Source organism: Cynocephalus volans, chromosome 5 (assembly GCF_027409185.1).
Source record: "Cynocephalus volans isolate mCynVol1 chromosome 5, mCynVol1.pri, whole genome shotgun sequence".
In the NCBI taxonomy this organism is placed as follows: Eukaryota; Metazoa; Chordata; class Mammalia; order Dermoptera; family Cynocephalidae; genus Cynocephalus; species Cynocephalus volans.
The window spans coordinates 164,140,508-164,154,621 of NC_084464.1; the positions used below are offsets into that span (position 1 = coordinate 164,140,508).

The following is a 14,114-nucleotide window of genomic DNA, read 5'->3' on the forward strand; positions in this document are numbered from 1 at the left end:
TCCTGCTGTCATCCTGGGACTTTTGGCTCCACCCAACAACAGTTCTCCAGGTGCAGTCCAAGGGGCCATGGTCCCCACCAGCAGCTGCAGGCAAGAGCCATGCCCTGGAGCTTGTCACCTCTGCTTTGGATTCCAATTGTCCTGCCACCAGCTGGACTCCATTCCCCCAACCCACCAGGCCCCACTCCTGGGGCCAGGAGTCTGACCTCTGCGATGTCACCAGCACCTTCTCCCCTCTGTGTCCTCTCACCACCCTCCTGGGTGGCTTCCCATCCTACAGGACATTGGTCACCCTCATTCTGCCCCCCTGTTGCCTTTACCTCACCCCACTGTAGAACACTTTCCTGCCCCCTCCTCCCTTGGTGAGGCTGCGGAGCATGCCAGGGGACAGTGCTGTGCTGTATGTGCCCAACCTCTGATCTCAACTGTCCCTCCACCATCACCAGTTGGGACCCCGATGCCCACAGCAGCGGCCCGAGTCTCCTCTTCTCCCACATCAGTGTCAGTCTCGAGGGACTGCAGGACATGTGGCCAAGGCTGTGGTCAGCTGTGCCCAGACCTCGGCGCAGCCTCATTCTGCTCCTTCCCCTCCTCTGTGCAGTGTGGACGGCAGCAGAGCCTCCCTCACGGGGGTGACACAGCAGATGCATTCATCTGAAGGGCTCACACGACACCTGCCACGCAGTGAACGCCCAGGAGGTGCTGTCTGTCATAATCGTCAAGTTTACCAGGCGTGGACGTTCCCACTTCCTTCCCGTGCAGACGACGCTCCCCCCATGTCCTTCCTTCCCCCAGTCCCCAAAGAAAGGGCAGCCCTCCTCCTGCTCGGGAAGCCCCTTCGTCCTCTGGCCCACCCGCCCCCTGTGTCCTCATTAGCACCCCCATATCTTCAACCTTCCTTTTCCGCTCTCTCCTCCCCTCTCGTCCCAACACTTAACTCTGCATCTAAAAACAGTAATGCAAATGATAAACGTTAAAAACAACCACCTCTCAGCCTGTGTCCCCAGCCAGAGCCCTCTCTGTCCTATTCAAAGCTGTGATCCTCGGCAGACCCATGTCCCTGCTGTCCCACCTGCTTGTCCTCCACGTGCTCCTCTTCCTGGGACCAAGATGCTCAGCCCCGGGTGCACGGCTGTCCTACTCCTGGGTCCTGTGGGCCCGTCCCCTCCTCTTTGACCGGAGCCCCTCCTTCCTCCCTCTCTCATTCCCTCTTCTCACCCTTGCAGCTGCCCCTCCCGTCGGTCCTGATGTGTTTGCCTGAGTAGTGGCAGTAACCGGTGGCAGTGTCCTCCACAACCCCATGCGGCTGCCCCCGCCCCCGGTGTCAATGCTTCTGCAGCTTCTTCTGACCCCGAATGAGCCCGACTCCTTCCCAGGCATGTCGGTCCTGCGTGGCTGAGCCCAGCCTCCTCTCTGCCGCAGCCCCTCAGCACCCTGCCTGGTACTCCCAGAAGACTCACAACTGTCCCTGCAGCCCCGAGCACCCATAGGAGCTGACCGCAGTGACCCGCACGCTCACTCCTCCAGTTGACGCTCCTACCTCCCCATCCCAACCGAGAGCCGCTCGACGTGCCGTTGACCCCTTGTCCCCCTGCACCCGGTGCCTGGGAACACATTGCTCTGCTCAGAAATGCTTTCACACGCAGCCAGGACTAAGGAGGAGTCTTCATCACGAGGGGAAAGTCGCGCCCAGGGCTGAGCCGCATCTTTGCCTGAGCTGGACGATGCCCACCCCAGGGAGGAGGGTGCCTCTTTCGTGCGTGGGTGGCAGTGAGGGCTCCGAGCAGGACGCCCGTCTCTGGGCCCCGCACTAGCGGGCTGCGGCCGCTGGGCCCTCCGCACAGGGAGGCCGGGGAGGACCTGGGTCTGCACGGGCACTCACCGTTGTTCTGCGTCTGCCAGACGGCGTCGGCCATGCCCCAGAGACTGGAAAACACGAAGAACACGGCCAGCTGGCCCGGGTGAGGTCTCCACAGCAGCAGCGCGATGAGGCAGGACAGCTGGGTGGCGGCACCTGGGTGCAGAGGAAGCGCGGAGAGGGTGAGTGGTCGGTCACTCGCCCGAGGGGGCCGGCGGTCTAGGACAGGCTAATGCCAGAGGAGCTGTCTTCTCCAACACCTGCTTTATGCGTAGGCACTGCTTCCTTAAATGCTCCAGAAGTGTTTGTTCAGGTGCATCTTTGACCTTTAATTTGTAAGTAGACAGGTGTGCACGTTGCCAACTCTAAATGGACACTGTGCCCCACACCTACTGGGCGTGACCTGCAGCTCACGCTGGTCTCCAGCTGCCTTGGCCAGGCAGGGCCTGGGCGTGACCTGCCTCCGAGTCTGAAAGGAAGGGCATCTGTCTGGGCCTGAGGCAGCCCCTAGCTATGAGGGTTCAGACACGGTGAGAAAGAAGCTTTTTCACTAGGGTGACCTACAGAGTGGCAGGAGGAGGGTATCCCCATGGTTTGAGCTGGGCCTTCCAAATGGGGTGGGGGTCATGGGGGAGCAGCCACAGAACCACCTGGACAGGTGATAGAGAACAGAAAGAGCAGGGTCTGCAGGGTCAGAAAGACAGGCTTGCCCAGCACTCCCCACCGCTGTGATCTCGGGCAGCCACTTCATGCCCCCGTTCCTCAGTTTCCTTGTCTATAAAGTGGGCACTGTCTACTTCACAGGGAGATTGTCAAGACAAGACAGGGACCATGTGCACAGCCCTTGGCCCTCAGCAGGCACTGAAAAATGTAGATCATTTTCCCTGTGTCCTGCTAGATCCCCTGAGACCCTTTAGGCCTTGACTGGGGAACTAGGAAACTATTTTTGTTAATGACTTTAAAAAAAAAAAAAAAAGATGACCGGTAAGGGGATCTTAACCCTTGACTTGGTGTTGTCAGCACCACGCTCTCCCAAGTCAGCAAACCGGCCATCCCTATATAGGGATCCGAACCCCTGGTCTTGGTGTTATCAGCACCGCACTCTCCTGAGTGAACCACGGGCCATCCGCTACCTTATTTCTCACTATTCACATTTGCTATGACTCTTCTCTTCCCTTCCCAATTAAAAATAGAAGGTAATATGAGCTTAGAGTGGAGTCCATCAGCTTGAAAATGCTTGTCTTGGTCCATTGCATTAACAGACAGTCATGTACGAGGCCGCTGTGAGCAGCAGCTCTCCCCTCAGCCACCCTCCTGACCCTGCAGCCCCCGGGGCAGGCTTAGGTGTCCCCATGTGGACGTGCCTCCACAGAACCGTCCGCTGACCCCTGCCCTCACCCCATCAGCACTCCGGGCAGGCAGGAACCACAGGTCATTCACTGTGCTCATGGCACCGAGGGCCACGCCTGCCCGGGCCCAGCGTGGAAGAGGACCCCGAGCCTGCGTGTGCAGCGAAGGAGGGAGGAAAGAAGGGGCGCGTTCCCACAGGGCTTCCCCGACATCAACGAGTTTCACGGGCACCGTGTCAGCCCTCACGCGTGAGCTCCCCCGACTCTTCATGTGCCAAATAATGACGATTGCTGGAGCCTTGCAAACCCGCTACCTACCTAGCGTGTAGAGCGCGATCCTGCCCGTGTACTGGGAGATCTTTCCGTACAGCGCGGAGCACAGCGAGTTGGTGGCTGAGAAGCAGATCATCACGTAGCCCACAAACTGGATGCCCAGGGCGCAGGTGGTGTAGGACTGGAGGGGACAAGCAGAGCCACGTCACGCCACCCGCAACCCTCTGCGGCTCACGTCTCAAACTGCAATTCGGTGCTCAGAGTTTGACCCTGTGACAGCTGACACGCTAATTTGGCCCAAAACTTTTGTCCAGACCCTGTAGCTCCCAGTGCAAGAAAACAATGCTGACGTTTGTAAGAAAGCCCTTTTTGGGATAAAAAGTAAAAAGATAGAGTTTGGACAGATGTGTGGACAAATTTCTTTCCCTGTGTAACACTCCTTGCCATTTGTGTGGTGGACGCACCGTGTTATTCAGAGGCTAGTGTGGGGTCGATTGTTTCCTATTAGGTGTGAAGACAGATAAAGGAAGACAGAAAGGAAATGAAGGGAACCTGGAACAGAGACTAGAAGGAGGCCAGGTGCCCCGCGACGGTCACAGCGACTCTCTGCGCTGCCCACCACGTCCTGTCCCTGGGGCAGGATGGAAGCTGAGGCTGAAGCCACCCGAGGCGCTGCCAGTGACCCGCCTGATGGGACGAGGGGGAGGGGCCATGTCCACAGCACCAAGTGAACTCTTTCATCACCTCGTCTTTATCGTTTTAAACCCGTAAGACTCTCCATCCAGACAGGAGGTCCTACAAGTTGTGCTGCCAGATAAAATCTAGGATACCCAGAAACTGCCCAGGAGCTACTCGCACTGAAGGATACTTGTGGTTTGTCTGGAATTAAATGTGACCGGGCATACTGCCTGTTTGTCTTGCTAATTTGGCAGCCCTGTCTGGGAGCGAGTTGTCAGAGGACAGAGTGGGAAAGGTTCCTCAATAAGGGAGGTGTGAGGCTCAGAGGGCAGGGCTGTCAGGACACGGGGATGGTCCAGGCCGGGCCAGGCTCTTGACAGCCCCCACAGGCTCCGTTCCTCCCCAGCATGTGCCTGGAGAGGGGACCGGCTCTCAGGGGAGGCAGCTGCAGGACAAGCAGGTCCCCGCATGGCAGCCGAGCAGGTGCTGCAGGACGGGCAGCCGCCCTGGCAGGTGAGCTAGAGAGTGAGGCTTAGCGAGTGGTCTCTGTGGGAGGTGGCCATGGTGTTCTGATAGTCCCGTTCAAGAACAGCGTCACTCTGTGTCCAGCATTCCCTTGCTGCTCTGGTTAGCCCCTAAAAGAGGCTTCTCCTTTGTGCATAACAAGGTCAGCAGCACAGGGTCCAGGCGGGGATCTGAGTGCACGGGGAGACCTGCCTGCAGACACGTAGATGTCAGGTGGTAACACTGCATACATTTGAAAACTAGAGTGATAAGGAATTTCAGTGTTGTTATGAATTTCACGTTTTTCCCCATTTTTAACTCTAAAGTAAGAATATAGGGTGAGATGCGGGCAGGTGTAACACAGACGAGCATCACACGTGGTGAGTCAGTAACAGCTGCCCACTCGATAGTTTCGGACCTTTCCCCACGAAGACCCTAAGCAAGCAAGACGTTCTCCCTTGAGATAAGAACTGGGAGCTCATGTGAGTTGGGAGTGTCTTGAAAGCTGACATCTTCAGTCAGAAACTCAGCTATCGTGGAGCTGGGAACACCTCGAGCTCCATTCCCACCAGCCTGGGCTCTGGCCAGGTGGCCAGAGACCCCCTTGTTATCCCTCAGGTGCAGACACAGGCAGGTGTACTATTAGCACCACGCATCACATTAGCCCCTGGCTTTGTGTTGTCTCCTACCCGTGTGTATTCACCAGAGAGGAATCCTTGCTGTAGTCCACTATACAGCGGCAGCAGAGTGAGGAGACATAGACGTTTATCTCTAAAGAGCTTGAAAGTTGACAGTAAGGTGGACCAAAAAGGTGGTGATTTCTTCTCTCCTTGACTTTTCTGTTGAACATCTTGTATGGGTTCGAGAAATATGGCTATCAGCAGGATTGCCAGGATCCCACTCCCTGGAAGGAAAACACAGGGCAGAGGCTGCAGTATTTACAGGACACAGGAGGTCCCGATGCCTTGCACAGATTTATTTCAGCCACTTCGTCCATCTTTCAGGACAGAGAGTTAATTCAAATCCAAATTTATGGTATTAGACATGCCGAACCTCATAAAAGCCTGTGATTTCAAACGTCCAGTCGTACCTGATCATGCACATGCTGGTTGACTTCCAGGCTTGCCCATGACACCTGCCACAATGGGTCAGTGATGTCTTGACCCACATAAAACACAAGAAATTAGGGAGAGATCCCAGGTTCTCTTAGCATCCTTAACTATTGACTCTGCTCCTCATCCTAATCCGCCAAGCAATTTCTACTAACAGCCAGCTTTTATTTTATTTTATTTTTGTCTTTTTCGTGACCAGTACTCAACCAGTGAGGGCACCGGTCATTCCTACGTAGGATCCGAACTCGGTGCGCCACGGACTCGGCCCTTTATTTTATTTTTTTTGTTTTAGGATAATGAGTCTCATAAGGGTACCATTTGCTACACTTTTTGTTTACTCCAAACTTATTTGTCTAAAAGTCCTACAGCAGGGGGGACACCATGATGAAAGAAAGAAAAAACTGCTCTGAGCATTTCAGCCACAGCCACTTTAAGGCCGGAGCTGATGAGCGTATGGAGCAGGAGCCAGCAGGAGCCACAGCTGTGCCCTTCGGATGGAGTTGCTTGGAGGCTGCAGGGGAGAAGATGGCTGTGATGGCCCCCAGGACAGCAAGACCATAAATAGGGTTCCCATGGACCCACGCAGGAGTGAGGATCCAGAACAACTGAAAAAAAAGAGCCATTCAGAGGCCAGTGAGTCATCGCAAGGGACCAGTGCAGGGCCCATCCCATGGGAAGTGTTTGGAGCACAGGTGGTGGAGGAGACGGGCCCACCAGGAGAACACTGGGACACAGCAAGGACAGCCGATTCACCCCCCAATCAGCACAGGACCACTCAGAGGAGACTAGTTGGGAATGCAGAACTGCATGGGGTGCAGTTTGATGAAAAAACTCAGGCCCAGATCAGAGATTCTACACAACCCAGGTGCACCGGGTCTCTGGAGAGCTGGAAGTACCTATAAAGTCAACCATTAGGGCCGAGCCCATGGCGCACTTGGTAGAGTGCGGCGCTGGGAGCGCGGCGACGCTCCCGCCGCGGGTTCGGATCCTATATAGGACTGACCGGTGCACTCACTGGCTGAGTGCCGGTCACGAAAAAACGACAAAAAAAAAAAAAAAAGTCAACCATTAAACCCTGAGCTGCACAAAAAGTCTTCCCTAGGGAAACAGCAGCAAAGAAGTAATTTAGCTCAACTATAGGGCTCAAGTACTGGTTCCCACAGGAGGTTCACTCATTTCAGAAGTAAGCAAAGGACAAGAAATTAATTCCAGCCCAAGCACACCATGAATTTTTTGGAGCCTGCCTGGGAACTGGAGGTTGGAGCCAGGGACCGGACCCCACTTCCACATCCAGACAAACTGCACTAGAACCTCAGGGCCTGCCTGGGGACCTGAGACATGGAGAAGGGGACCAAACCTCTCTCTCCCACAACAGGCACACTGAACCAGTGCCTTGGGACCCATCTAGGGTCCTGGGGCATGGAGGTGGGGACCAGACCCTCCTCCCACAACCAGGCACACCACGCCAGTGCCTCGGGGCCTGCCTGGGACCTGGGGCATGGAGAAGGGTATCGGACCCCCCTCCCACAACCAGGCACACCGTGCCAGTGCCTCAGGGACCAGACTGCCCTCCCACAACTAGTCACACTGCGCCAGTGCCTCAGGGCCCACCTGGGGACTTGGGCCATGGAGAAGGGGACAAGACCACTCTTCCACAACCAGGCACACCACACCAGCACCTTGTGGCCTACCTAGGGGCCCAAGGCATGGAGAAGGGGACCAGACACACCCCCACCACCAGGCACACTGCCAGCACCAAGGAGCATGACAAAAACATCACATCCATGTGGGTGGCCCACCACAGCCACCACAATAACCAAGACTGCCACCAAAGTGGCTAGAAGCCACAACCACCATGCAGATGGTCTGCCAACCACTGGAGTGCATTGACACAAAGAGTCACCGGCAGAGATAAAGAAAAGAAGAGGATCTCTCTCTCCACAAAACCCATTTCAGAGTGACAGAAGAAGCATCTGCTCTATGATAATATTGGGGGAGCTGATCACATCTCTCAGCATTGGACAGATCATCTAGGTAACAAGTTAACAGAGTAACCATTATTCTTTCAGAAGGAGAGAAGAAATCTAGGGCAATTAGAGGGGGGAGAGGGAGGGAATGGGGAAGGGGAGAGATTAGACAAGGGCATAAAGAATAATTACGATTTGTAACAATGTATATGCTAGTAATACCGATTTAATCAACACATCTCAATGTTCAACCCCCAAAATATGTATAATCGATTTTGATTCAATAAATAAATTAAAAAATTTTAAAAATTAAAACATAAAAGAAAAATAAAAGTCCTTCAACAGGAACTAGTTAAATACATTAAGGCATATCCCAACTGTGATGGAGTATTATGCATTTGAAGAAAATAAAACAGATATCTCCTTATATGCTAAGATGGAAAAATCCCCCAAGAAAAATGGTAAAAAGAGAGAAAACACTGGGCGCGTCCCTCCGTGTCTGCTGTGCCGCCACTGCTCTTGATGAGGAGGGACATGCGGATTTACTTGTCTGTGCGTGCACTAAACATGTCCAACAAGTAACGCAGGCGTGGCTCTCCACGGCCGGGGCCTCTCATCGCTCACCCTTTTACAGCGTCGGCATTGAGCTCTGTGCATGGGTTGTCTGTGCCGAAGAATTCAACTATTCATTTCACCTTGGAGGGAGTATCCTGTACTTTCCTAATTCCAACATGAGCAACTAAATCTCCGTCTTCATCGTCCGCCCACTTCAGCCTTTGACCCGTCTTCATTTCTCTACCTGCAGCACCAGGGTTTATCTAGCTTTCTCTTTACGTAGAAACCCTTTCAGCCCCTCAATGATTTAAGTGCCTTTTGTGATATCTTTATATCTCGACTGTTTTTCTCCTGCCTGCCAGTGACACTTCCACGGTGTCTGGCGCATCACACGTGAATTCAGGAATAGAGTCTGTTTTCTCCTGACGCTGGTCAGGATCCTCCAGAGCAGTTTTCTATGACTGACTCCTAGATTAAGTAGCTTAGACCTGTCACTCCTTAGAGATGGTGGGAATTATTTCATCTCTTTACCCTGTCTTGCTAACATCATCCAATACTTTTTCCATCTCTTGTAGCCAACAGGTTCCTCTGTGTAAGGTTCAGGGCCTCACCACGGCAGCACAGCTGAGCATTTCTAAAATTGTGAGGTCCTACAAAGCCGACTCCCTTCCACATTGTTTGCAGAAACAGTTAAGCCTGTCCTAGCACCCACCTCAGAAAATCCCATTGTTAATGCATTTCCACCCAGAAAAGTATTGATTTACTTCTGAGCTATATTTCCTGCAATTCAGCTACTTTCCCTCTTAGCTAAAAATACCTCTCCCCATTTCACAATAATTCAACATTTTAACACAGTTTACGAAGTGCTGTGTGCTTCACAGTTGACCTTTGCCTCCTATAGATTTGCAAACTGTCTAGCGGGTCATCAGGCCCAGGCGTGGGAGGTGCTCAGCGCTCCCAATCACCAGTGCCCCTTCCACGCCGGCCACTAGCTGGCTGCACAAGGCACGTACCCGGCCAGCTTGTCCCCACTGACCCTTCTCCAAGGCCTCACTTTACGGGCAGAGACTGAGTTTCAAGCAGCCCAATAGGACACTAACCCCCTGGGGCAGGAAGCCATGTGGGAGCCTGTGGTCATGGATGTAGAAGCCACGCCTCTTTATCTGAATATATGTGTGTGTCCAGGTGTCCTGTCACCCAGAACCTTCTGAGGAGGTGGGAATTGGGCCGTGCTGGACAGCTAATATACCGTGTTCTAAAGAGAATGACCGCGGGAAACTGCATCAAGAGAACAGTGCTCAGACATCCCTGAAAAGCTCTCCAGGGAGACGGAGTTCCTGTTCCTTTAGTCCGTCTTTTCCCTCCCCATTTGTTTTTTTTTTTTTCTTTACGGTACCATGGCCTTGCTTTTAAAAAAGGAGACATATAAGATCCTGCAAAAAAGCCGTGATCAGAATAAGAAGGCAGCTTCTCCACATCACCATGCGTCATTTCTGCTCTACAGAAGCTCCTGGACTTGTGCTGCTGAGGCTACGGGTCCTCCAGGAACCAGGAACTACCTGTGATGTGTAAACAGGGACACAGCGGAGGGGAGTGCAAGGCGAGCCTTCGCTGGAGAAGGCACAGCAAACGGCCACACGTGCGGGATGCGCGGATGGGCAGTCAAGGGCCTAGAAGCCACGACGCTGCAGGAACGCACGTTTCTGGGGCCTGTGCTGCTCCTCTGGGGCAGGGATCAACAAACCTGCCTGTGCCCGCTTCTGTAGACAGTTTTATAGAACCATCGCCACGCGCATTCATTCACGTGTCGTCTGTGGCTTTCCCCCGCAGTGGACAACAGAGGCCATTTGAGCGTCAAAAAGTTCTTTATATACTAAAATATTTACTCTCTGGCCCTTTACAGAAAAGGTTTACCAACCTCTGCTCTGGAAGGAGCACTGTCATTTTACAGACGAGAGAATTCTTTGGGGCTGAGTGACTAGAAACGGCAGAGCTGGGTCAGTCCCCGAGCGTCCTGACCCGGTCCTGGAGTTTCTGGAGGCCCCTGGTCTCCCACTGTGAGGGGAGCCACTGAGGGGCGATGTGAAAGAGCACAGGCCTGGCTCTGTGGATGGAAACCCTGGGACCCGCTGGGGACACCCGCACACAATTTCAAGTCAGCAGAAAATTTGGAGCCAGGAGAGCAGCCCACAGCCCGCTTCTCACCAACCCGTCCCCACTGTCCCCTCGCTTTGCACACCCGGCAGTCCAGGCCGCACGTGCCAGTTCTCCCAGAACTGCAACCCAGCTCCTCCCTGAGCCTCTGGGGGCCTTTGTCACTCTCCACTCTCTCCAATGCCCTCCCAGCTGCTTCTGCAGCCTTGGGTTTCCCCCAAGACTCCCAGCTTTGTTTTCCATCTCCTTTAAGGCTCCTGGCCTCACTGCCCTTCAGTGTTGGTGCCCCCGGGGGTCCGGGCTGTACCCACGTCCCCTTACCACTCCTTTCTGCTTTGTCTCCAGAGGAATCTTGCCCACTCCGGTGATTTTAACCATCACCTCCAGAGATGCCTCCCACTTTCACTTCTGCATCAGCCTCTGGCCTGAGCCCTGCAGCAGACCCTGCCGAGGTCCCATCTGCCCATAGGGTGCCCCACGACAGTCCTGCAGTCCATCAGGCCAGGCGCCTCCCAGACTGCACCAATCCTCCATAAACTCAGGGTTGTCTTTGCCCCTTCCCCACTCCCACATCCATGTCCACTGCATCGAAGAGTCCCACTGGTCCTACTCTAAACTCTCCTAAGTGCCCCTTCTCCTCTGCAGCTGTCTTGGTCTCCTCACCACTTCCTGGACAGCTGCACTCGACCCATACCCAGCTTCTCTGCTCAGTTTCCCATACCCCCAAATTACGCCAACCCAAGAATCTGTTTAGGATACAAATCGGTGCTTGTTCAGACCCTTTGGCTCAACATGAAGGCCTTTCAAGATAGGCCACAACCAGCCATGTGACCCCCACCTCTGGTGCCTCTGCCTCTCCCCGCCACCAGACCCCCACCACGCCAGCTCCTCATACCCATCGGGCTTCTCTGCACCTTTGCTCTTTCATGTCCTCAGCCTGTGGCACCCTCTTGTCTCCGCTTCTCAGCTGGTAAAATCCCGCCTGTCGTTCAAGACCCCACCGGGGACCACCTCCTCTGACAGCTTTCCTGGAACCAATTTCTCCAGGAAGATGTAACCACACGTCACCTGGGAACTTCACTCAAAACACCTGTCGCATCAGACTTGGGTTGCTGAATGCACATCTGCCTCCTTCACGAGACTCTACGCTCACTGAAGGTGACGGTCCTGTCTTGGCTCCTGGACCACAGTAGGCCTGGCGTATTGCTCCCCCTAAAGGGGCTGTTCTACACGTGCACTCTCAATGCCTCTGGTTTGGAAGTGACTCTGGCGGCAGCTTGCTGGGAAGACAAAGCACTGGAGCATGTCCTGACTTTCTAACCTTTGATGCCCAGGAGTGCTGGACTCGGTTCCACCAAATCAGAAATGTATCCAACCTTTGGTCTTTGAGAAGGACACATCCAAGGCCTTTATGAATTCCAAAATTCAAGAATGACAAAGAATGTAGCAGGGTACAAAATCAACACACAAAAATCAGAAGCATTTCTATTCTCCAATAGTGAACATGCAGAAAGAGAAATCAAGAAAGCCTGCCCATTTACAATAGCCACCCAAAAAATAAAATACTTAGGAATTGAGTTAACCAAGGATGTGAAAAATCTCTGTAATGAGAACTACAAACCACTGCTGAGAGAAATTAGAGAGGATACAAGAAGATGGAAAGATATCCCATGCTCTTGGATTGGAAGAATCAACATAGTGAAAATGTCCATACTACCCAAAGTGATATACAAATTTAATGCAATCCCCATCAAAATTCCAATGACATTTTTCTCACAAATGGAAAGAACTATCCAGACATTTATATGGAATAACAAAAGACCATGCATAGCCAAAGCAACACTGAGCAAAAAAAATAAAGCTGGAGGCATAACACTACCTGACTTTAGACTATACTACAAAGCTATAATAACCAAAACAGTATGGTACTGGCATAAAAACAGACACACTGATCAATGGAATAGAATAGAGAATCCAGAAATCAACCCACACACCTACAGCCATCTGATCTTTGACAAAGGCACCAAGCCTATACACTGGGGAAGAAACTGCCTCTTTAGCAAATGGTGCTGGGAGAACTGCATATCAATATGCAGGAGAATCAAAGTAGAACCATACCTTTCACCATACACTAAAGTCAACTCAAAATGGATTAAAGAATTAAATATACACCCTGAAACAATAAAACTTCTTAAAGAAAACATAGGAGAAACACTTCAGGAAGTAGGACTGGATACAGACTTCATGAATATGACCCCAAAAGCATGGGCAACCAAAGGAAAAATAAACAAATGGGATTATATCAAACTAAACAGCTTCTTCACAGCAAAAGAAACAATTAGCAGAGTTAAAAGACAACCAACAGAGTGGGAGAAAATATTTGCAAAATATACATCTGACAAAGGATTAAATCCAGAATATACAAGGAACTCAAACAACTTTACAAGAAAAAAACAAGCAACCCAATTAAAAAATGGGCAAAAGAGCTAAGTAGGCATTTCTCTAAGGAAGATATACAAATGGCCAACAGACATATGAAAAAATGCTCAACATCACTCAGCATCCGGGAAATGCAAATCAAAACTACACTGAGATACCATCTAACCCCAGTTAGGATGGCTAAAATCCAAAAGACTCTGAACGATAAATGCTGGCGAGGTTGCAGAGAAAAAGGAACTCTCATACATTGTTGGTGGGACTGCAAAATGGTGCAGCCTCTATGGAAAATGGTATGGAGGTTCCTCAAACAATTGCAGATAGACCTACCATACGACCCAGCTATCCCACTGCTGGGAATATACCCAGAGGAATGGAAATCATCAAGTCAAAGGTATACCTGTTCCCCAATGTTCATCGCAGCACTCTTTACAGTAGCCAAGAGTTGGAACCAGCCCAAATGTCCATCATCGAATGAGTGGATACGGAAAATGTGGTACATCTACACAATGGAATACTACTCAGCTATAAAAACGAATGAAATACTGCCATTTGCAACAACATGGATGGACCTTGAGAGAATTATATTAAGTGAAACAAGTCAGGCACAGAAAGAGAAATACCACATGTTCTCACTTATTGGTGGGAGATAAAAATAAATAAATAAATTCACACACACACACACACCCCCAAAAAAATGGGGGGGCGGGGAAGAAGACATAGCAACTACAATTCCTTTAAGTTGATACAACAAGCAAACAGAAAGGACATTGTTGGGTGGGAGCGGGGAGAGGGAGGCGGGAGGGAGGTTTCGGTGATGGGCCACAGTAATCAACCACATTGTATAAACGACAAAATAAAATTTAAAAAAAAAATTTAAAAATATATAAATAAATTCCCTTCAAAATGGTTAAAAAAACCCTAAAACTCTAAATGTATCCAGAGTAGTAGTAAATCTATGAATATAAGAGTAAAGTCATCCACAAAACTATTGTAGTGGATTGAACTATGCGCCACCAAACTCACTGTTGCTTGAATTGTATCCCCCACATTTTATGTGTTAGAAACTTGGCCCCCACTGTGACTGTCAAGGTGGGAAATCCTATTATAATAATTGAAAGGTGGGGCCTTGAAGAGGTGATTGGACTGTAGGACCATGCAGTAGTGAATGGATTAAAAATGGTGGTCAGGGGCGTGGTTCTGAGGGCTTTAAAAGAGGAGAGTCTGT

At 51.5% G+C, this 14,114-nt stretch overlaps 1 protein-coding gene across 2 annotated transcripts in view; it reads right to left on the bottom strand.

Moving 5' to 3' along the window:
- Window positions 1-14,114, bottom strand: part of UNC93A (unc-93 homolog A) — a 32,946-nt gene that overhangs the window by 9,765 nt on the left and 9,067 nt on the right. For both annotated transcript variants that reach the window (XM_063098429.1, XM_063098428.1), the window contains 3 exons: window positions 5,352-5,566; window positions 3,526-3,661; window positions 1,883-2,014 (listed from right to left, as the gene is read on the bottom strand). In XM_063098429.1, the coding sequence (XP_062954499.1) occupies window positions 1,883-2,014; window positions 3,526-3,661; window positions 5,352-5,566 (483 nt within the window). The remainder of the gene's footprint in view (window positions 1-1,882; window positions 2,015-3,525; window positions 3,662-5,351; window positions 5,567-14,114) is intronic.